The 22,380-nt window shown below is 54.0% G+C and overlaps 4 protein-coding genes across 5 annotated transcripts; 2 read left to right on the top strand and 2 right to left on the bottom strand.

Moving 5' to 3' along the window:
- Window positions 1-1,229: 1,229 nt before the first annotated feature.
- C2H1orf232 (chromosome 2 C1orf232 homolog) lies at window positions 1,230-4,802 on the bottom strand. Of its 2 annotated transcripts, none has more exons than XM_059256174.1 (4): window positions 4,176-4,802; window positions 2,918-3,001; window positions 2,733-2,830; window positions 1,230-1,527 (listed from the first exon to the last, which is right to left on the bottom strand). In XM_059256174.1, the coding sequence occupies exons 1-4, from the start codon at window positions 4,380-4,382 to the stop codon at window positions 1,230-1,232; spliced, it is 687 nt and encodes a 228-aa protein (XP_059112157.1). In that variant the 5' UTR covers window positions 4,383-4,802. The 2 variants fall into 2 exon arrangements, with proteins under 2 accessions (XP_059112157.1, XP_059112158.1); XM_059256175.1 differs by lacking the exon at window positions 4,176-4,802 and adding an exon at window positions 3,535-3,588.
- A 93-nt stretch (window positions 4,803-4,895) lies between these two features.
- Znf593 (zinc finger protein 593) lies at window positions 4,896-6,606 on the top strand. The gene is made up of 3 exons (XM_059256172.1): window positions 4,896-5,948; window positions 6,179-6,241; window positions 6,332-6,606. The coding sequence occupies exons 1-3, from the start codon at window positions 5,749-5,751 to the stop codon at window positions 6,471-6,473; spliced, it is 405 nt and encodes a 134-aa protein (XP_059112155.1). The 5' UTR covers window positions 4,896-5,748; the 3' UTR covers window positions 6,474-6,606.
- Window positions 5,325-8,560, bottom strand: Znf593os (ZNF593 opposite strand). The gene is made up of 3 exons (XM_059256173.1): window positions 7,324-8,560; window positions 6,878-7,056; window positions 5,325-6,355 (listed from the first exon to the last, which is right to left on the bottom strand). Exons 1-2 carry the CDS (start codon window positions 7,366-7,368, stop codon window positions 6,910-6,912), a joined length of 192 nt encoding a protein of 63 aa, XP_059112156.1. The 5' UTR covers window positions 7,369-8,560; the 3' UTR covers window positions 5,325-6,355; window positions 6,878-6,909.
- A 2,514-nt stretch (window positions 8,561-11,074) lies between these two features.
- On the top strand, window positions 11,075-22,113 carry Cnksr1 (connector enhancer of kinase suppressor of Ras 1). The gene is made up of 21 exons (XM_059255154.1): window positions 11,075-11,196; window positions 13,409-13,566; window positions 13,691-13,872; window positions 14,549-14,633; window positions 15,050-15,091; window positions 15,169-15,273; window positions 16,119-16,178; window positions 16,298-16,360; window positions 16,688-16,789; window positions 16,869-16,930; window positions 17,186-17,259; window positions 17,399-17,505; window positions 17,584-17,614; window positions 18,046-18,218; window positions 19,451-19,524; window positions 19,697-19,768; window positions 20,429-20,502; window positions 20,635-20,696; window positions 20,792-20,876; window positions 20,961-21,142; window positions 21,479-22,113. Exons 1-21 carry the CDS (start codon window positions 11,145-11,147, stop codon window positions 21,746-21,748), a joined length of 2,115 nt encoding a protein of 704 aa, XP_059111137.1. The 5' UTR covers window positions 11,075-11,144; the 3' UTR covers window positions 21,749-22,113.
- Window positions 22,114-22,380: the final 267 nt, after the last annotated feature.

The raw sequence follows: 22,380 nt of genomic DNA, 5'->3' as shown, positions 1-22,380 counted from the left end.
AGGCTAAATGTGAGCAGCGATGGCCTGGGGTGGGAGATGAGCGAACTACTGAATAAAGCTAAAATATTATTTAATAAAAGGATCGTGAGTGTGGCTCAGCGGGCACAAGTTGGGGAAAGGGGAGGACTGGTTTGCGTGGCTGAGTGTTTTGAGTGTGGGTTCCAGGCTGAGTGTGACCTTGGCCAAGCACTCCGCTTTTCTCGGTTGTTAAAGGCGTAAATAGCGTCCTGGAGTTGTTGTAATGCACGTGGCAAACGTGCCTGGAATATAGAAAGTGCTCAATAAACGTAGCTTGCTTGAGCCACCCAGGATTCTTGGAGCTTCGCGTCCCCTTCCGGTCCCCCATGGTCCCGAGGTAAGAAAGTCTGAGTTTTGGAGGGTCCGGAATGGAAATCATTAAAACTGGGGCACCCTTATGTCAGGATTTTGCCATCTGTAACCTGCTGTTTGTCTGTCTGTCTCTCTTTCTGTGTGTGTGTGTGTGTGTGTGTGTGTGTGTGTGTGTGTGTCCCTGTTCCAGGCCAGCCTCACCCTGCTAGCAACCACTGAGGCTTATGTGATAACTGGGGATCGAACCCAGGGCTTCATGTAGCTAGGCAAGCCCTCTACCAACCGAGCTATACTTCCAGCAGAGTTCCTTTTCCCCCGCTCCAGAACACACCAAGTCGCAGGTTTTCTTCACAGGTTCCCGTCAAAGCCTTTGTTCGGGATCCCCCTCCTCTGCCTTAGGTTTCCTTCCCTAACTGTATTCTTGGAAGATCACACGCACAGTCTCCTCCAGGAAACTTCCCCAAAATACCTGCCTCATCCTCTCTGAGCTCACACGGGCAGCTGCGTTTTGCTCCTCAGCAAACCCTTGTCTGGGACCCGCTGGTAGAGAGCTGCCTCGTTCGTTACTCCAGATTTTCACACATTTTGAACCAGCGTCTGCCGTTGGGCCACCAGCAGGGTGTGCTGAACGAAAGGAAGGGGAACAGGGCAGTGGAGCGCGTCCTGGGGCTTTCTGGAAAGTTGTACCTTAAATCTAAGGCCACCCATCCTGTCACCTGGAGTGTCTCGGCACTTCCGTCGGGAAAGAAGGCGAGGAACCCTTTAGCTAGACCCCGACCCCCTGAGATCGCCCACCTAAAAGTAGCTTTTCCTGTTGTCGGGAAAGAACGGACACCATCACACCGGGTGTCGATCCAGGAGTTTTTATGGGGAGGTAGGGAAGGGAGGGCGGGCCCCGGCTAGTCGCCCTTGGGCGCGGTCTTCACCCTCATCTCTGCCAGTTTGTGGGTGAGGAAACCCCACTTGAAGCCTGCCGCGGGGTCCACCTCCCGGGTCTCGGGGCACTCCGCGGCCTCCTCGGCCGGCTTGTCCCCGGGCTCGGGGTCCCGCTCCGCGGGGGTCTCCACGCCGCGCAGCATGGACGCCGCCGCCTGCTGTTGCTGCTGCCATCTGCTGGCGAACGCGTCCCAGAATCCCGGCCCGCGCGGCTCCGACTCGGCCGCGGCCGCCTGCGACGGGGGAGGCGCCGCCAGCGGGCTGCAGGAGAGGCGGGGGTCAGCGGGCTGGCCCGGGGTCCCGGAAGGGGGCAGTGGGCAGGAGAAGGGACAAGAGGTGCGGTCAGGGGAGAGTCGGGGCAAGGTCAGGGCCTGCAAGCAAAGGGAGGGTTCGGAGGCTCTGGGGGAAAACCGTCAAGTGGGACAGGGTCAGGAGAGGACGTGAGAGGGCTGAGCAGAGGGGTCCCGGGATCCCCGAGTTGGGTGGAGCGGTCAGGAGTTTGGAGAAGGAACTCCGGTGCAGAGAAGAATAGACTAACGGAAACAAGCCAGGTCCGGAAAGCCAGGGAGGGTCTCTAAGTGGGGAAGGGCACGAGAGAGAAAGTGGGGTGGGCTTGCTTAGGCCCCATAGCAGGGACACCCCCACAACACACACACACCGCGGGAGGCGGGGAGAGCCAGGCGAGCAAAGTGGTTAGGCTCTAGGAATAGAGGGAAGAGGAACTGGGTACGCGGGAGAAAGCGGAGGAAATCCTAGCACAGATGCTTAAGGACGAAGAGGTGGAAGCAACGTGCGTGCGGAAGGGCTGTCAAGGAGGGATGATAACGCCCGAAGAAGGAGCCTTGACTCTGGAAGAGTCCTCAGAGAACTGGGACGGGCAGGCAGAGGAGGTTAGGGGGTGGAGAGGAAAGGAACCTCGGCGGCAAGAATAATGGATGGGGGTGGGCAGAGCAGAAGGGAATGTGATGTGGGTGCGCAGGGCTGAAGGAAAAAGCAGAGATGCAGGGCCAGCGGAGATGAAGCCCTAGGTCTGCTCTCAACATCCAAGACCTTATAAAACAGTGCTTTCCAAACCGGTGTGCCTTGGGGGGTCCTCTGGGATCCTCAGGTCTCTATGTACGCCAAGAGAATCAGAGGAAGGGAACCTATGTTTGGTCACCGCTGCTTTGGAGGGTGAGGATTTACCATCTAGACCACACTTTGTCGCAGGCACCTAAAAAGGCCTTCTCTGCTGTCCTGGGTTCTAGGGAGTTGGCCGTCCTGAGGAAGAGGGAGGAGCTACCCATAAGGACTTCCCGTTATCTCAGTCCCAAGAGATCTAACCCCCCCCCCCCCCCCCGCTATATCCTGATAAGAGGATAGAGCATACAGGGGTGATGAACAGAGCACAGGGAGCCAGCGTGGCAGAAGAGGGATCTTAGGACCCTTCCGCCCCTCACCGCCCCGCCCCCTGAGGCCACACGTACTGATCAGCGCAGGGCTCCGGTGGCAGCAGCTTGTCTTCATCTTCTTTGTTAAACAGAGATGACATTGTCAGCCAGCCCTTCACCCCAACCCCCTGGACCTGGGAGGAAAGAGCTGAGAGTCAGGAACGCACGCCGCCAAGCCTCCGGGGGCTCCCCAGGGTTGAGTGGAAGACTGGAGAACTCACCCTTCGGGCCAGCTGTGACATGGGGTTGAAGGCCTCCTCCGGGGGTTCTGCCGCCTCAGACTCCACTAATGCTGGGTTCTCCCTCTGGGACACAAGACCCCACCCAGCCAGCATGAGAGAAGCCCCATTGCTAGCCAGTGCACACACACACACACACACACTTATACACCCACTTTGCAGCTCTGCTAGGGCACACGGGAATGCTCACAGGTAGACTACATAGTGCCCCTGGTCAATACACAGGCTTGCATGGTCAATCTCTCTATATAGACACCTTTAAGCACATACACTTGCCCACTCCCACACATACCCAAACACACACACATAGAGTGGACAAGGGCACGCTATGCACACGGCTACAGACACACACCTGTATGTGAGCATGCCTCTTTGTGGCTACCCCTTTCCTTCCGTGCACAGATGTATGAGCCGTTAGGCAGTCACACAAGGACACTCATGTGGTTACACAACCCATTCCTGCAGGCAGCTAGCTAAACAGAGGCCTGTGCAGAGCTGTCAAAATGTCTCTACCAACCAAATGCAACACCTGCAAATACCTACATGAAAGCACACAGGTACAGAATCCTGCTTAAGATGCATATCCACACAAAAATCACTAAATCCAGTTCACGCCTGTACTGGAGTTTCCACGGAGACACCAACTGTAGCATTTTCCTACAGACATGTCCACAGAATCCCAGCCTTGGACACCAGCGTGTCTGGGCATATGCTTAGCCACCCTCTCACCCACCCCATGGGGCCCCTGCCACATCCATTTGTGTGGCTGCCACTTATCACAACTTCCAGACATAAACTCCTAGGTTCAAAGTCCGTTCTGCCCTCCCCCTCGGAACTAAATATGGTCTAAGTATGGCCTTGACGGAATGCTGCTACTGTGGCCCACAGAGCATAAGGACTACTTACTCCCTGTTCCCACACGCAGGCGCTCATACCTCTCCAGGCAAGCCGTCTCACTTCTTAGCTTTGTCTACTAGAAAGCTGTGACGAGCTTAACGGACTTCTGTAGCTACTGCCACGTGGCATTAGAACAATCTTTGTCTTATGGCAGTTCACGAGATCCTTGGAGTCAGCACCTGCTTCGCCCATTGCACCGTGCTGATTGTAATCCCTGAATGTGCCTACAATCTTTGCATAAAATAATCTTTCTCCTCTCCAGCTTATTTAATGTTCTTTATACTCCCTCCCCCCACCCCACCTTTGCTGTCCCTCTGTTCTAGAAAACATGGCCAGTACCCACCTCCTCCGCCAGGTCCTCTTCAGATTCTCCACCCAGAGTCTGTAGCACTTTGGACTTGTAAGCTTTCCAGAAAGCTTGGTTCATGGCTGTGGGGGAGAGGGGCCTGGCACCCAAACACAGAAGGTGGTAGCTTAGTGGGCACCAGTGGATCTGGCTCCAGAAACTTGGAGGAACCAAGAGCCTGTCCCAGGGATCTGGTGACTTCATGAAAGATGCACCATTCTCCCCAGCTGGCACAGTGCCGAGCAGGTAAACCGGATCCCAGTGATTCTGAGGTTGGGGCAGGCTTGTGCCACCTCAGCCCCTTGTCTTGACCCATATTGGCCAACGTTAAGGAAGACAGCTCTTTGGAGAGTCCATTTTCCTGCACTTAGGAATACTGGTGGTTGTTCAGCTCTTAGAATAGCTGCCGAAAAAGTTTTCCACTCAAATTCTTGAGTCCAGGACCCACACCTGTGCATCCTATGATTGTAGTCATACTAGCCATGTTTTCTTCGGGGCCCCGCCCTGTATCTCTACTCAGCCTTCAAGAGCTGGAGTGGGAAGGTCCCCAGGCCACCTCTAGTGAGCACTCTGGGCTTCCATTTCACTCCTTTGTCTGGCCTAGAAACCTGTTCTCCCCAGGGATGCACGTGCCGGTCTCCCTGTTTCCTGGCAACTGGTTCCAAAGAGTCGGAACCCTGAATTATTGCTGAGATCCTCTGCTCCCATACGGTGGAGTTGGCTCTGGCCAGCCTGAGCGGCACCAGGCCAAGATGAGCGAAGAAAGGCCCCCTGGCCCTCTCCTTACTCTAAGCACACACTTCTTGGTTATTTCCCCTTTTCCTGCCAGCCCTCTCCTGGGAGCCTGGGCATAGAGAAAGAAAGCAGAGATGAGCAACATTTCCTCTTGGGCAGGGGATGGAGTCCGCCTGTTAGACCAGCTGCCTGGCATCTGTGAGGCCCTGGGTTCCATCCCCAGCACTGAAAAACCAACCAACCAACCAACAAAAAACAGAAAAACTGACCCCTCTTCAAGGACGGAACACCTCCCTAGGTGCTAGATTCTCTGGGAAACAGTTCCCCACTCTTTGCCCCATGAACTTGCCTAGGAGTAGAGGGAGGACAGAAGAGACGCAGACCCAAGAAAATAACGGGGGAGAGGCAAGAAGAGGCCCTTTGTTAGAGCCTAGGGGTAACCCTCGGGGTGCCCCTTCCGTGATTCCAAACTTATTCTCATTTATGAAGTAATTTATTCATGGCACAAACATCAGTGCTTTCCAGAGACGTTGAAAGTATCCTCTCCAACTGAAATCCGAGGTGTGGAAACCGGGAAGTGATGATGGGACCGGCAGAGTGGAAGGATCCGCTAACCCCAGGCACGACGCTGCCCCTCAAGAGCCCAGTCACTACCATCCACGGCCACCGGGGGGCGCTCCAGCCACCAGCCCGTCCGTGACGTCATCAGAGGCGGTCTGGGCACTCTTGCTCCGCCCCCGGGCGGACCTCTCGTGACGTCATTGAGCGGCCCGGAAGCGCCAACACGTGTGGGTCGTTCCCTACTCCCAGCTCCTTGGCCTTGGTGTCACTGATCATGGGTCGCTCCCGCAGGACCGGCGCGCACCGAGCACATTCCTTAGCCCGCCAGATGAAGGCCAAGAAGCGGCGGCCAGACCTGGATGAGATTCACCGCGAGCTGCGGCCGCAGGGGCTCCCGAGGCCCAAGCCAGAGCTGGACGCCGAGCCCGACCCGGACCTGCCAGGGGGCGGCCTGCATCGCTGTCTGGCCTGCGCGTGAGTCCAGCCCGGGGCCGAGCAGGGTTTGAGGTACCAGCCCCATTGCGGTGAGATCCGGGCGGCGAGGCTCGTGGGATCTCCTGTCTTGGGACCCGTGGGTCAGCCCGCCTCCCATCTCTTCGGGCTCGGAATCTGGTGTCCGGGGACGAGTTAGGGCCAGGGAGGTAGGCATACCTGAAAGGCCTCACCACCTCTTTACTCTTTCCCTTCACCCTACATCCCTGCAGGAGGTACTTCATCGATTCCGCCAACCTGAAGACCCACTTCCGATCCAAAGACCACAAGAAAAGGTATGAAGGGGTCAGGAGACGGTGAATGGGTATCATGCAGGTATGTCTTGCATCTGATCAGCTCCAAACACGTATTCTTCCTTCTCCCAGGCTGAAGCAGCTGAGCATCGAACCCTACAGTCAGGAAGAGGCTGAGAGGGCAGCGGGCATGGGCTCGTATGTGCCCCCCCAGCGCCTGGGCGTGCCCACAGAAGTGTCCACTGAGATCCCTGAGATGGACACATCCACCTGAGGGGCCTGAGGATATAGGGCAGAGAAACTGCCCATGGACAGTGGTTCAGTGCTAGTCTGAGAGTGTGTACTTTGGGTTTTGGGGAGATGATCTCTTCTGGGTGTTCTGCCCAAAATAAAGGACCTGGACAAGAGGGCGTACCTCTGATTCTAACTTCCCTTCCAGTCCTGCGGAGTCCAGCCCTGCAAGGGTTTCTGAGCCAAGATGTCTATTCCCCATCGGGTCCAGCTCTGGAAGCCGTACCCCTGCCTGCCTTCTTTGAATCTGGGCTGGAGTGCAGGTACAGTGTAAAACTGGGGAGTAGGGTCAGGTTTGTTCTGTGTTTGTGGCGATGGCAGAGACTGATCCCCAAAGGGGAAAACATGGGTTTCTGAAATTGCAGACCCTTCCCCTGAGTCGCCTACCTGCAAGCCTGGGTGAGAGGCTGCCTGCCTCATCAGGGCGCCTTGGGCAGCTGCCGCTGCCTCACCATCTTCCACACGGCATAGCAGGAGCCACCTAACCCGAGGACAGCCAGCGTCGTAGCCACAATCCCAACCAGTGGACTCCGGGGCTCTGCCTTCAGCTCCCCGGCCACCTGCATCTGGGAGAACACAAAGGGTGTACATACATGGTCAACGGAGACATCTGGGTAGGAAGCGGATAAGATGGTGCTGCTGGGTGGAGAAGATATGGACGCCATTTCTGCCCCAGGGAGATTCCACCCCAATCCCTCTCGCCTCACTGCCCATCTGGGTCCTGGCTAGTCAGGCAGCAGGGAACGTGACAATCTGGCCGTTGGGGGTATCAGCCCCGCCGTGAGAGGGGGAGGGAGAGGTGGTACAGAAAGCCAGTATTTAGATGTACTTACCTGTAGCACTCGGAAGTAGCCAGGGGTCAGGCGGCGAAATCTCATAGTTGGGGGCACTGGTCTCCCTGTCCTGTGGAGTGGGGGCAGAAATGAAGACTAGATTTCCCAGGGTGTCAAGAGGTGGAAACCAGGGCATAGGAGTCCCTGACCTGTTTTGCCTGGGCACTGTGTGTTCAGAGGATGCTCTCCGCTGCTGGCTTGCCCAGGTCTGGCAGGGGGTGGGGCAGCTGGATCTTTAAATCTGGTCCCTTCCCCCCTGCTTGCCAGCCTTAGGGGCAGCTGTCAGGAGAGATCAGCATCAGGCCTGAGTAGCAGCTCCTCCCCCATTCACCAGAGAGGCCAGGCCAGGCATGTAGGCAAAGCTTTGGCTGGCAGTGCCAAGGAGTCCAGGCATTAACCAGGTATGGGGCAGGCTTCCTCATCCCTGATCTGGACCCTACTGTAGCACAAATCCTAATTGGTCTTAATAAAAACCTGGAGCCATATATCGGGGTAAATGCGGAAAGATCAGAGAGACAAAGGAACAACAAACCACAGCCACCTCTCACCTCACCATCTCCTCAGCCGAAAAAGACTGAGCTCCTGTCTCCTCCAGGCTTATATTCCTTTCTGTGCCTGCCACCTGTCTCAACCTCCCTAGTGCTGGGATTAAAGGCATGTGTGCCTCCCAAGTACTGGGAGCAAAGGCATGAGATCCAAAGGGCTGGAATTAAAGGTGTATGCCACCACTGCCTGGTCTCTATGGCTAACTAGTGTCTGGCTTTGCCTTCTGATCTGCAGGCAAGCTTTATTTGTTAGAGCATACACAAAATATCACCACACCATACTCCTACCTTGGATAAGTGAATGTACCAGTCAGCATTCGGCAAAAGAGGCCAGGTGACTTGTTAGTCACTTTTCTATTTGGGTTCTGTAAATTCAACTACCTTGGAGGATACACTTCACCTTCTCCCCAAGATGGAGTTTCCACAAGAACTTCTCTTGTGTGGGCTTTAAAAGAGAATTGCTTATGCAGATAAAATTGTCCATAATGTGTTGTTAAATTTTTTAAATTACACCTATTTGTGTATATGTGCATGTGTTTGTATACACATGTGTGATGACATACGTGTGTGACGGCATACACATGGAGGTCAGAGGACAACTTGAGGGAGTTCACTCCTTCCAACAAGGGGGTCCTGGGTGTCCAATTCAGCTCATCAGGCTTGGCAGCAAATGCCTTTACCCACAGAGTCATTTTGACAGCCTACATAATATATTAAAATATTAATTAATTAAAAAATGGTCTCGGCCGGGCGGTGGTGGCGCACGCCTTTAATCCCAGCACTCGGGAGGCAGAGCCAGGCGGATCTCTGTGAGTTCGAGGCCAGCCTGGACTACCAAGTGAGTCCCAGGAAAGGCGCAAAGCTACACAGAGAAACCCTGTCTCGAAAAACCAAAAAAAAAAAAAAATAAAAAAAATAAAAAATGGTCTCTGTGTCATTGTTACAAGAAATTTCTGTGTATATTGTTATCTCTCTCATTTTCTTTTTTGAGACAGGATCTCTCTGCATAACCCTCGCCATTCTGGAACTTGCTCTGTAGACCAGACTGGCCTTGAACTCACAGAGATCCACCTGCCTCTGCCTCCCAAGTGCTGGGGTTAAAGGTGAGCGCCACCACTGCCCAGCTTTTTGCTGTTTTTGGAAATAACAAAAAGGATGATTTTCAGAATATTGTGTAGAATATCTGTATAGAGAGTGAGAGGGCAGAGGGTGTGGCATGGTGACTGAGTGCCTGTCTGTCACTTGCAGGCTCTGGAATTGGTCCCTAGCATCACAAAAAAGAAGAGATAAAAGAAAAACTAGGCCGGGTGGTGTGGCCAGCGTTCTTTAAAATAAATAAATAGCTGGGCAGTGGTGGTGCATGCCTTTAATCCCAGCGCTCAGAAGACAGAGGAAGACAGATCTCTGCCTGGCTATTTTTTTTTTTTTTATCAGAGCTGAAGACCGAACCCAGGGCCTTGTGCTTGCTAAGCAAGCGCTCTACCACTGAGCTAAATCCCCAACCCCAATGCCTGGCTATTTTTTGAGATTAAAATTTAAAAAAAAATGTGTGTCTGAGTGTTTGCCTGAATTTATATCTGTGTACCATTTGCATGCCTGGTGACCTCAGAGGCCAGAACCTCCCAAGTACTGGGATTAAAGGTGTAATCCTAAAAAATTGTTTTGTGCTTTTTAAAAAAAGTTTTGTGTGTGCTGGTGTTTGCCTGCATATATGTTTATGTATCATGTGCATGCAGCTCCTGAGGAGGCCAGAAGAGGGCATCAGATCCCCTGGAACTGGAGTTATAGTTGAGAATCGACATGGTGGGTCCTAGGAATTGAACTGGTGTGCTCTGCAAGAGCAGCCAGCTCTTAACTGCTGAGCCATCTCTCCAGCCCAGCTGTGCTGTGCTTTTAAGAACAGTATTCTTGCTGATTCTGTGATACAAACTGTGGTCCACTGGTTTTGGAAGCTAGGGAAGGAGAATCACTTGAACCCATGAGCTGGAGAGCAGTCTGAGCAACATAGCAAGAATGAAAGGCATCTCAAAAATCGTAGCAAGAATAAGAAGTGCACTCAGAAGGCAGCTAACATGACTGCAAATGTTTCTCCAGGGGAATGGTTGGCGTGTTTCCTCTTCATTTGTAACCAATAAAGGCTGTTTCTGCCCTAAAATAAATAATAGCTGAATTAATGAAAAGTCTTACTTTGAGAAAGGGACTCTAATTCTCTCTCTTTTTTTGTTCTTTTTTTGGTTTTGGTTTTTCAAGACAGGGTTTCTCTGTGTAGCTTTGGAGCCTGTCCTGGAACTCACTCTGTAGCCCAGGCTGGCCCCGAACTCACAGAGATCCGCCTGCCTCTGCCTCCCGAGTACTGGGATTAAAGGCGTGCGCCACCACTGCCCGGCCAGCTCTAATTCTCAACAGACTGTCGAGGATGCAAAATAAGAGGGGACAGAGTCCCACACTCAACGTTTTTATTTACTTAGTTTTAGTTTCTGCTGTGGCATTTTTGTGTTTTTGGAAGGGGCTCACTCTGTAGTCCAGGTCCTCCTTGAACTTGGAGCGATCCACACTGGCTCAGCATCTAGAGTCCTGAGATTACAAGCAAGTGACACCATGACCCGCTGTTCTAAATATTTAAAGTCATTTGCCCAGATACTCACAAATGTCGCATGAAGCAGGGACTACTATGCCCTAGAACTGAGCACCGGGAGTTAGGTCAGCTGTCGCTGCAGCAATTCCAGATGGCAATAATGCGGTTCACGGGGACCCCGGGGTGAGGGTGGTGGGCTAGCCACGGGCTTTGGTTCTGCGCCAAACCCTCATCAGATACTCGGGTTTTAGGTGCTGAGGTCAATCCCGGGCTGGGATATGGGGCCAGTTTTTTGTTTCTTTGTTTGATTGTTTTGTGGTTGTTTTAGACAGAGTCTCCCTACACAGCCCTGGCTAGCCTGGAACTCGTCTATGTAGATCCGGCTAACGTCAAACTCACAGGGATCCTCCTGGTGAGGCCAGTTTGGGGCCGAATCTCATGTCAGTTCCGGACAACCCGAGTCACACCCCCGCGGCGTCAGCCCGGGAGCCCGGCTGCCTAGCTGCCAAAGTCCGAGGATGCCAAAGGGGCAGGGCAGGAGGAAGGCAGACGGTGGGCCAATGGCAGTCGCTGGGCCTCACCTGGGTGGCCACGTGGGCCCAGGTATGCGGCGGCCCCGCCCTGGCCCAGCCCGGCGGGCTCTGGCTCGGTCCGGGAGCGGAAATTCCTGCAGGGGCTGGACGCTGCGGGCGGAGCTCAGCATGGAGCCCGTGGAGGCCTGGACCCCCGGGAAGGTGGCAGCCTGGCTGAGAGGTTGGTGAGCCGGGGGCAGAGGTGGGATCGAAGGGAATAGCGTGGTGTCCCTTGGGCAGAAAGCAGGGAGGGGAAAAGGAGAAGAACCTGAGTCCATTAGTCAACAGGTATTTATAGAGCGTCTGCCACGTACCAGTGTAACAAGGTCCCCTGAACAGGCACAGTGCTGGCAGAGATAGGCCAGGCGACACCAAAGGCCCTAAGACGCAGGAAGGGGTCTTCTCATATTTTTGTATGTTCAAGCCGCCAGGGTGGCGACAAGCAGGTACAGTAATATGCAAAACAGGGTGGCCCCGGTGGCCCACGCCCCCTTTTATCTCCGACATCTTCCCTGTGCCCCAGGGCCCTGTGAGCTGGTTATTAAGCCCATTTTTCGGAAGTACAAACAGGCCGAGAGCCAGGAAGTGATTTGTTCAGTCTTGGAACAGGGCCGGCCCTGGTGTCATATTCCCCTCTCCTCAAACCGAGGTCAGCAGTGAGAGAAGCAGAAACCCCAGCCATTCTGAAGGGGTGACACAGCCCCACCCTGGGGTTTCCATCAGAGTGAGGATCACTCACCGGGCGACCAAGAGACATAAACACAGGCTGACTCAGAGAATTGAGGGCCTCCTGTAGCTGCATCAGGGAGTGAGGAGGCCACTCATTGCTCTCACAGGGGCAGCTGGAGCTTGCTGGAGGCCTTTCCAGTGTGAGCAGCCCAAGAGAGCTGCAGTCACACTCCCAGACTGGGCCCCGGGCCAGCGCTACCCTCACCAGGTCTGTGACCACAGGTCTGAGTTTCTCTAGCATGACATGGACAGAATGTGACGGCGTGTGTGGCTCCATGTTGGTGTCTCCTGGGAGGGTGGAGGCAGGCCCAACACATTCAACATGGGAAGGAAGTTGTCCAAGTAGCCCTGGCTTAATGAGCGCCCAGTCAGGACTCGATGCCATAGGAGGAATGAGGAACACCTAATGACACACACATTCTCCGGTGACAGTCTGGCCTGGTGGGGTGGGAGCAAGGCACTATCTCTCCCTCCATTAGTTTTCCCGATGACATCGTCCCTGTAGGGATGATGTGTAGTCCCCACCTTCTAGAAATGTGAAGATCAAATGTGCCAATATGGATAAAGTTCTTTTTATTTGTTTGGTTTTGAGACAGGATTTGTTTCTCTGTGTAGCCCTGGCTGTCCTGGAACTCACTCTGGAGACCAGGCTGGCCTCGAACTCAGGGATCCCCCTGTTTCTTTATTCCAAGTACTGGGATTAAAGGCATGTGCCACCACACTTGCCTATGGGTAAAGTTCTTAAAACATTGCCTCACACAAAGTAAGGTCACGGTAGACACCCTGGCGATAATGTGATGGCTGTTACTGCCCGACTACTACGGACCACATGTTTGGCACACAACAGTCATCTAAAACATGGTTACAAGGCAGGCGCTTTCATTGTTCCTATTTTATTTAGTTTTAAATTTTTATTTATGAGTATGAGTGTTTTGCCTGCATTTATGTGTATGTACCCTGAATGTGCTTATGAATGATGGTTATAAGCTACCATGTGGGTGCTGGGAACTGAACCTGGGTCCTCTGCAAGAACAGTAAGTGCTCTTAACCACTGAGCCATCTCTCCTGCTTTTTGTTGTTGTTCTGTTTCATTTTTTTGAGACAGGGTTTCTCTGTGTAGCAGCTCTGGCATCCTGGAACTTGCTTTATAGACCAGGCTGGCCTTGAACTCACAGAGATCTGCCTGCCTCTGCCTCATGAGAGCTGGGATTAAAGGCGTACGGTATCACCACCCAGCCCCATCTGGGTGGTGGTAGCTCACACCTTTAAAAGTGAAGAGATTAAGCACAGAACTAGTAGATATCTTAAGTGTTAGCTCCCGCTCAGGTGGATGGGATGTGGGTGCCGGGAAAATAACCTTAGGTCCTCTGCAAGAGCAGTATGTGTTGTTCTTAACCACTGAAGCATCTCGCTAGCCTCTTTTATTTTTTGGTAACTGGATTGCAAGGTATTCGAGCATGAATTTGGTAGATGACAATGTCAGTAGGTTGGACACACTTGCTAGAGTCGCTGCTGTGTATGGTTCTCAGTTCAGCAGCATCAGCTGTGAGATGGGCAGAAGCCAGCCCATGGCTCAGGGTCGTCATGAGAGACAAGCAGGAGGGGAGGAAGGGCTCTGATGTGATGAGAACTCAGGACGATAATGACACCCCCCCCCCCTCCAGGCCTTGATGATGCTCTGCAGGACTATCCCTTTGAGGACTGGAAGCTGCCTGGAAAGTACCTGCTGCAGCTCTGTCCCCAAAGCCTCAAGGCTCTGACTGTGTGGCCTGTGGGCCACCAGGAGCTCATTCTAGACGGGGTGGAACAGCTCCGGGCCCTGGTGAGTAAGCACAGGCCACACGGCTGTAGTATCCACCACACTGGTTGTAGCATCCACCAGTCTAGGGGTTTGCCCAGGTGGGCTGGCTGTCGAGGGGGCAGTCATAGGCCCATTTTTGATGCAGGGCTCCAAGCTACAGACAGAAAACCTGCAGAGCCTGGCTCAGGGGCTGCTAGAAAGGACCCAGGCCTTCCAGAGCTTGGTCCAAGGCCGTCTGGGAAGCTGTGCTGAGACTCCTGCCGATGTCCTCACCGCTGCTGTCGAGCTGGTGCGGGAAGCCCATGCCCTCCTTTCCTGGCTCAACAGGTACTGGGATGGGGTAACTAGTGACTCTTCTCATCCTTGGTCTCCTCTAGGGCCCGGGATTGAAAAACAGTACTTGGCTCTTAATCAGATCTGTCAGACAAGTCCGAGAGTCTGTCCGTGCAGGGACCCTGGGGCCGCCTTGCTTCCCATCCCATCCTGGAGCTTGTCATCTCAATGGTTTTATCAACAGTTGAGTTTTCGTTTGCTTGTTTGACGTGTGTGTGTGTGTGTGTGTGTGTGTGTGTGTGTGTGTAGGCACAGGGGTGTGTGCGAAGGTCAGAGCATCCATTGTAAGAATCAGTTCTCGCCTTCCACCGTGTGAGTCCCTGGGAGTGAACTCAGGTACTCAGGCCGTCAGCTTTGGGGCAAGCACCTTTAGCGATGATGAACAACCTCCCTAGTCCCTCAACAGCTATTGGACGAGAGCTTCCCCTTCACTGGCAGTTGTCTGTCCTTCGTGTCCTGCCTCAGATGTTACCTCCTTAGGGACGCCTTGCCTGTGTGTCGCTTACAGATCATTGTTTAATGGTTTTCTCCACGGTGCCTACAATAGGAGCTGGCACATACGGGACAAATAGTCCTGTGCTGAGCAGAACCCACCAAAGTAGGAATTTGTCTCCAATTCTCAGGTGAGGAATTGTATCTAACACAGTGTCTTAATTGTCCTTCCTGCCAGGTACCTCTTCTCCCAGTTAAATGACTTTTCTGCCTGCCAAGAGATTGGCGTGTTGTGCGGGGAGCTGGGCCAGGTCTTGCAGGAGGTAGGACGACAGGGGCCAGGCCAGGCCAGGCCCCAGAGCTTTTTATAACCTGTGAATCAGACCAAGATTGGGGGTGAGAGCTGGGGGAGGGGAGAGCGAGAGAGTAGAAGCCCTGCCCCTGGGTCTGGATACCAGGCAATGGGGTGGGTCATGGGATGTCCCTGGCAGAAGCTCAGGTGGCGTTTGGGAAGGGTGGGAGGAGAGGACATGTGTAGTGATGGTTGAGTCAGGTGTCATGGGAGAGGAATGAAACCTTGGAGTTGAAACACTGAGACCATTATAGTTCTGGCAAGGAGACCCGTGTAGAGAAAGCAAGGGAGGACCATCAGAGGTCTTCTCAGCCCCACCCCGTGTCCTCAGGGGGAAGTGGCCCCCACCCCTTTCTAAAAGGGGGCCCCTGTGCTCTCTGCTTTCAGGACTGTTCAGAAGCAGAGAAGGAAAGCAGCATCCTAAGGATTGTGAGTCTCGGGGCTGGGGTGGGGAGGCGCAGGGTATGGAATCAGACTTGTCCAGACAACCTGCCCTGCTCCCCCAGTGCAGCCATGTGGCCGGGATCTGCCACAACATCCTGAGCTGCACCCCAGAGGAGCTGCTGGAGCAGAGGGCTCTGCTGGAGCAGGTGCAGCTGGACGACCCTTCGGTGAGTTCTGACCTCTCACCTCCGCCTGCAGACCTCCGGCAGCCTTGGCTGAACCCTGAAACATGGTCCGGGAGTCCCAGCATCTTGTATTGCTAAGTCTGTTGTGTACAGATGCTTAATTGGAGTCCCAGAGGACCTACCTAGAGTCTCACCATTGCTGGGCACCTTTCCCAAGCCAGAGGGGCCTGGGTGACACATTCCAGTCCTGACAGGGTTCTGGTGGATTAATAGAGATGAGAGGGAACACTTGTGCTTTAAACTTGACCAGTTAAGAGAACCAGAGTTGCCGGGTGGTGGCGCATGCCTTTAATCCCAGCACTCGGGAGGCAGAGCCAGGCGGATCTCTGTGAGTTCGAGGCCAGCCTGGTCTACAGAGCAAGATCCAGGACAGGCACCAAAACTACACAGAGAAACCCTGTCTCGAAAGAGAGAGAGAGAGAGAGAGAGAGAGAGAGAGACAGAGAGAGAGACAGAGAGAGAGAGAGAGAGAGAGAGAGAGAGAGAGACAGACAGACAGACAGAACCAGAGTTGCTCCTCCTGCCCTCCAACCCCATGTCATCCCCTGTCTCTCTTCAGGAAATTTCTGAGACTCTGCTACCTCAGAAATCAGTGACACAGCTTCCCTGTGGCCTTATGGGTGGTGGTGGTGGTGGTGGTGGTGGTGGTGGTGGTGTGTGTGTGTGTGTGTGTTGGCAACAAGTCCAAAGTTACACAGCAGTTAGGACAATGCCATCTCGAGGCTCTGTTCCCATTCTGCCTACCTTAGAGTCCTGGTGCTCGGTGTGAGGTCCTGCCCACTGGTTCTGCTCAACCCCTTTTACTGACTTAGCTCCTGTCTCTACAGGGTCTAGAAATTCATACCACCAGCAACTGCCTGCACTTCGTGTCCCGAGTAGGTGTCCAGGTAAGAGCCTCTCACCACTTCCGCCACCCCATCTACCCTGAAGGCTTTCTCACCTGCCAGCCATGCCAGCTTTAGGCCCCAGGAAAGCCTCATTCTCTGGGCCTCATTCTTCACACTAGGCTTCCCCCAGCTCCCAGATCCTGCCAGGAGATGAGATTGTCCAGATCAATGAGCAGGTGGTGGTGAGTGACCGGGAGGGGCAAGGTGGAGGTGAGGGTGCTGAGTGCTGAGGAGGCTTGGGAGAAGCAGGAGAGTCACCTGAGGGTTTGGTGCCTTGTGAAGACCAGGGCTGTGGGAGCTGCCTCGAATGACATGAGCCAGCACAGGAAGGGTCTCAGGGTGACTGCTGGTGGGTGGGATCTCACTTGGGTGCTAGCCTGACCTCCCACAGAGCTCAGTTAAAGGGCCTCCTGGAGGCTCCCTGAAGGTGGAGACCTGGCAGGGAGCTCTGACAGAGAAGAGTTACAGGGCAGTTTAAGAACCTCCCACTCAGTGTCCTTGTCCCCCAGGTGGGCTGGCCCCACAAGAACGTGGTGAGGGAGCTGCTGAGGGAGCCAGCAAGTGTCAGCCTAGTGCTGAAGAAGATTCCAGTGCCCAAGACCCCCTCACAGGTACCTGTCCCCCGCCCTCCACACCCGCTTTCACACTCCCGTGGTTAGCTCTATCACTTTGTTTCTGGTTGTTTTCCAGACACCCCAGGACTCCCCTCACCTGCTAAGCCAATCACCGCCTCTGACCCCACTATCTCCCAGGTAACAAGCTTTATCTCCTAGGTGTCTTTTTGTTTGTTTGGTTTTGGTTTTGGTTTTTGAGACAGGGTTTCTCTGTGTATCCCTGGCTGTCCTGGAACTCGTACTGTAGACCAGGCTGGCCTCAAACTCACAGAGATCCTCCTGCCTCTGCCTCCCAAGTGCTAGGATTAAAGGAGTGTGCCACTAAGCCCGGCTTGTGGGTATGTCTTGAAGCGGGGACCATGGGCTCATTACATGTCCCCTTGTTCTCCACAGGGTTCCAGCTGAAGGTCTTTTTACCTTCAACCTGTCTGCAGATGGGAGTCCTGGACCCAGCCCTGCCTGGACAGGTAGTTTCACGGCCCCAGCAGGTGGTACATGCTCTGGACAAGGCATCTGAGTGCCCAACAGACTCTCCATGCTGACGTTCCTACCCACAGGCCGGGGCCTGAGCTCATGGATTTTCCCTCTCTCCTCCTTGTCTGACAGACTCTACCTCCCTTGACGCTAAGTCCCGGCCCACTTCCCCTGAAGCCCCAGGCACACTTCCAGAAAAAACAGCAGAGCCTCTGGAGACTTCGGGACACCTTGACAAGGTAAACTCAAGGGCTCAGCAAGGAGGGACCTGGGCTCTGGATCTGGACCCTTCTCTGAGCTCTTCATGGTCTTTTCAGAGTCCCGTCCTTGGTCTGAAGAAATCAAAAGGTATGAGCATCCCTGACTGGGCAGGGTCTCAGAAATCTTACAGGGCTGGGCAGGCACCCCTCAGTGCACACACGTGCGTCCTACACAACAGTCTTTTCTGGAACCCTGGACCCTTGCTTCTCATCGAGGCCTCTTGCTCGCTCTGAGACTGTGAGAAAGTACCCACTGATCATCAGTTTTATCTCCTGGGGTGTGTGTGTGTGTGTGTGTGTGTGTGTGTGTGTGTGTGTGTGTCTCAGAGCTGGGCACTCTACCACTAAGCTATATGCCCAGCTTCTTTAAAGCCACTCCACCTGAGGGCATTTGTGATATTGTGAACCCAGAGTATGAGTTCAGACAGTTGTACTGGGGATTCCCCTAGGGGCAGATAGACTCCGGGAAGGATGCTCGCTGCTGGCCGCAAGTCAACATGGTCTGCTGTGTTGGGGCAGGTGTGGCCACAAGGCTGAGCCGCCGGAGGGTGTCCTGCCGGGAGCTGGGCCTGCCGGACTGTGATGGATGGCTTCTGCTACGCAAGGTACCCGGCGGCTTCATGGGTCCACGCTGGCGGCGTTGCTGGTTTGTGCTCAAGGGACATACCCTGTACTGGTACCGCCAACCCCAGGTGAGACCCCATAGACACTTGCGGAGGTAACAGGTGGACCTAAGGCCACCGTTCTTATCTGTTTTACACACGAGAGCCCCATACATTCCTAGGCCCCAGGATTCCCATTTGTAAAGTATGAGTGGCTTTTGGTAGAGAAATGAGTTCATACATGTGTAAAAAAAAAGGTTATAGGGGAACTGGAAAGATGGCTCAGTGGTTAAAGCACTGGCTAGTCTCGCAGAGGACTGGTGTTAGTTTCCAGCACCCACATGGTAGCTCCCAGCCGTCTGTAACTCCAGTTCTAGGGGATCTGATGCCTGCTTTTGACTTGTGAGTGCCTGGCACACATGTGGTGCACAGACATGCATCAGTCTAGGCTACATAGCAAGTTTCAGGCCAGCCCAAATAACACAGTGAGACTCCTGTCTCAGAAAAAAAGAGCCAGTGAGATGGCTTAGTAGGTAAAGGTGCTTGTCACCAAGCCTGATGACCTGAGTGTAACACCCATAACCCACATGGTCTGGCAAGTTGGCCTCTGATCTCCATGTGTCTTGTGGCATGTGTGGGTGGGCATGCACACACACACACACACACACACACACACACACACACACACACACACACTAAATGTATAAATGCAAACATTTTTAAGTGTGGGGCAATCATTTTTACTCTCCCTACCTCTCTTCTTTTCTGATAATCAGTCACTGGGGATGGCCACTCAGTCCCTTATTCACTCAGTAGATACCCAGGTGCCTACTGGACCCAGCCCTGAGCTCTAGAGCCCTGGGGGAACAGGGAAGATTACCCTGCCCCTCTTGTAACTTAGAGACCCAGGAGGGAAAGGGCTGAACACATCCTTCAGGATGGTGTGCTAGGATGAAGGAACTCCCAGGCGATGTGTGGGAGCCCAGCAGGGGTGTCTGATCTAGTCCAAGGAGTCTAGAAGCTTCTTTGGAAAGGTGTGTTTGGATGTTTGTCAGGGAAAAAGGGGAAAGGGAAACCAGGAAGGGAAAAATGCTTTGGGACAGGAAGCAGTTCCTGGGAGAGGGCCTGTCTGAGCAAGCTCCTCCCTTTAGCTGTTCTGGATACCTTTGCTCTCCTTTTCCTGCTCAGAGGTGCCTCTTGGCCACACCTTCTGCCCTGAGCTCCAGAAACCCAGAGAGATTACCTAGGGAGCTGGCTGTCTGACCTAGGGCTCCGTGCTGACCTGGAGGTCCCAGGCTGACCCTTGTGCTGTGATCCCCCAGGATGAAAAGGCCGAAGGACTCATCAACATCTCCAACTACAGCCTGGAGAGTGGACAAGACCAGAAGAAAAAATAGTTAAGTCTTGGGATGGGATGGGATGGGATGGGATGGGGAAAAAAAGGGAGAGGGAGGGTGGGGGGTGGGGTGGACATGGGGCAGGTGGCTGGGATTCCTGATCCAGCCTCTCTCTGGGTTCTGGATGGACATACCCAGAGGAGACTGCGACTTCTTTCTGCTCGCTGGCAGTGTGTTCCAGCTGACTCATGACGTGTACAAGCCCTTTATCTTTGCTGCTGAGACCCTGACTGATCTGAGCATGTGAGTACCGCTTCCTCTTCCCTACTCCCATGGAGTCCCCAGCCTCCACATGCTTAAGAGCTGGGCTCAGGGGCTGGAGAGATGGCTCAGTGGTTAAGAGCATTGGCTGTTCTTCCAAAGGACCCCGGTTCATGGCTGCTCACAACTGTCTGTAACTCTAAGATCAGACACCCTCACACAGACATACATGTAGGCAAAACACCAATGTACACAAAATAAAAAAAAGAGCTGGGCTCAGGAGACCGGACTTAAACCCAGCCCTCAGAAAGCCTCAGTTTCATCATCTGCAGAATGGGTAAAGGAGAATTCCTACCTAAGTTGCTTTTTGAGGATCAGATCTATGGGTCTGGGACATGGTGGTTCACCCCTCTAATTCTAACACTTAGGAAGCTAAGGCAGGACGATTCCAAGTATGAGGCCAGCCTGGGCTACATAGTGAGTTTCAGGCCAACTAGAGCCGTATAGTGAGATACTGTCTCAAGAAAACAGGAAAGAGAACAGAAGATACGGCTCAGTGTAGAGCACTTACACTCAGGCCCCAGTGCATACAAAAACGTTCAGGGGGAAAAATTAGAAGATGTAGGTCAAGGGTGAAAAGCTCAGATATAAATGGGCTGCAGTGAATGGAAACCCCACAACCCACGTGCTCCTCCTCTACAGGTGGGTACGTCATCTCATTACCTGCATTTCCAAGTACCAGACTCCGGGTCAGGCGCCCTCTGCCAGAAAGGAAGGTGAGTGTATCACCCAGTCAGAGAAGGGGTCTGGACATCACTGAGCTCCTGTCTTTCCCAGGCTGGGTGCTAGAACTCCAATCCCCTGGCCTCTCCAAAGCCACTCCATGGTTCTCCAACTCCTCACCCTAGACTGCTACAGTGAGACAGAAGCGGAAGACCCTGATGAGGAGGCTGGGTCCCGCTCAGCTTCAGTGAGTACAGTCACTTCAAATTAGGAGGTAGGGGCTGCCTAGCAGGGATGTGGGGGGCTCAGGCTAATCCTCTCTCTCCTTCTGCTTTGACACAGCCTGGCCCGGCTCCAGCCTGGAGTGACACACCCCCCACGGCTTCACCCTTGCAGAGTCCAAGGACGTCCTTCAGCTCTTCAGCAGGTGCTACCCTGGGAGCGGGTTCCTGGGCTGCGGAGATGACCTGATTATGTTCACGTGTTCTCATCCTGCATCCTGCTCTCACAGACAGCAGTGACAGGGTGCTGGAAGGCATGGTGCAGGAGCTGAGGCAGGGGGGGGTGTCCCTCCTGGGGCAGCCACAGCCCCTGACCCACGAGCAGTGGCGGAGCTCTTTCATGCGGCGCAACCGTGACCCTCATCTCAACGAGCGAGTGCACCGTGTGCGGGCACTGCAGAGCACACTCAAGGTGAGCTGAGAGCGACGGGCATGGGCAAGACTGGATGAGGCTGTGGGCCTCAGGCCCTGGTGACTGGTTCCCAGCTCTACTGTGAGCTCCAGACTGTAGACTGAAGGCTATAAGCCCTGGCTCTCTGATTCTGGAGCCCAGTTTTGGGCTCCATACTCCATTCAAGGCTCAACTGTGCCTGAGCCAAGTTCTAGAAGGTTCTGTGTACAGACACCAGCAACTCACCCAGGCTCTTGGGCCAGGGTACCCCGGTGCTGGGCACAGGACTTAAAGTTAGTTCTGGGTTCTATCCCTCCCTGGGTGACCAGAGAGCTTTGCCCCCTGCTCTCGCCTCAGGCAAAGCTGCAGGAACTGCAGGCCCTGGAAGAAGTGCTGGGTGACCCTGAGCTCACGGGAGCAAAGTTCCGTCGGTGGAAAGAACAGAACCAGGAGCTGTACTCGGAGGTCCTGAGCACCCGTGGAGGGATGCGGGCCCAGAACAGCTCCCCAGCCCCAACCTCTGACTCCAGGGGTCAGTCCCCACAGCCCCTGCCCTCTGACCCTGAGGAACCCTCCCAGCTTTTTCCCTTGACCCCAGAGAACAGCCTCCAACCTCCTGACCTCTGACCCTGGCTAGTGCCTGGCTCCTGACCTCTGATCCCGAGGACGACTTCATCCCCAGCCTCTGTCACGTCTAAGACAGCATGCTCAAGGGGTCTATGTTAGGCTGGAATTAGTGCTAGTCCTTGGCTTTACCCCCAAACTGATCCCACTATCCAGGGCTTCCACAGTTTCTGCTCATATGTCCCCCAGAGTGGAAGGAGAGCAGCCCCCCTCCCTGTGATGTAGAAATCCCCTAACCCATCCTCAGATCCGGACACAGCTGCCTCCTTGGGTCCTTCAAAAAGGTTTCTCAGAGCAGATCTGGATGACTGTTTATTTTACATGAGAGATGCTTTTCCACCAAATAAAGTTGATTTCTCCAAAATGAACCTATGTGTCTTTGCTTTAGAAGTGGGAATCCGCACCGCCCTTACAGATATCCCCTCCACACAACACACACAAGGGTGAAGAGCTCTCAGGCTAGAGTGAATGCTTTCTGTCACAGGGTGGGTGACAAGCTCCCTGTGTAGCTCATTACCCTGAGGTATACACCCAAGGCTCCTGTGCCAGGGTGCTGGGCTCTGTGGTCATGCATCCTTTTGCCTTAGTCCTGGGAGGTCAGACCTGCTCCCCTATCCTAGCCCCAGGGAGGGACA

Source organism: Peromyscus eremicus, chromosome 2, assembly GCF_949786415.1.
Source record: "Peromyscus eremicus chromosome 2, PerEre_H2_v1, whole genome shotgun sequence".
Classification (NCBI taxonomy): domain Eukaryota; kingdom Metazoa; phylum Chordata; class Mammalia; order Rodentia; family Cricetidae; genus Peromyscus; species Peromyscus eremicus.
This window is presented reverse-complemented; position numbering and strand designations above follow the sequence as displayed.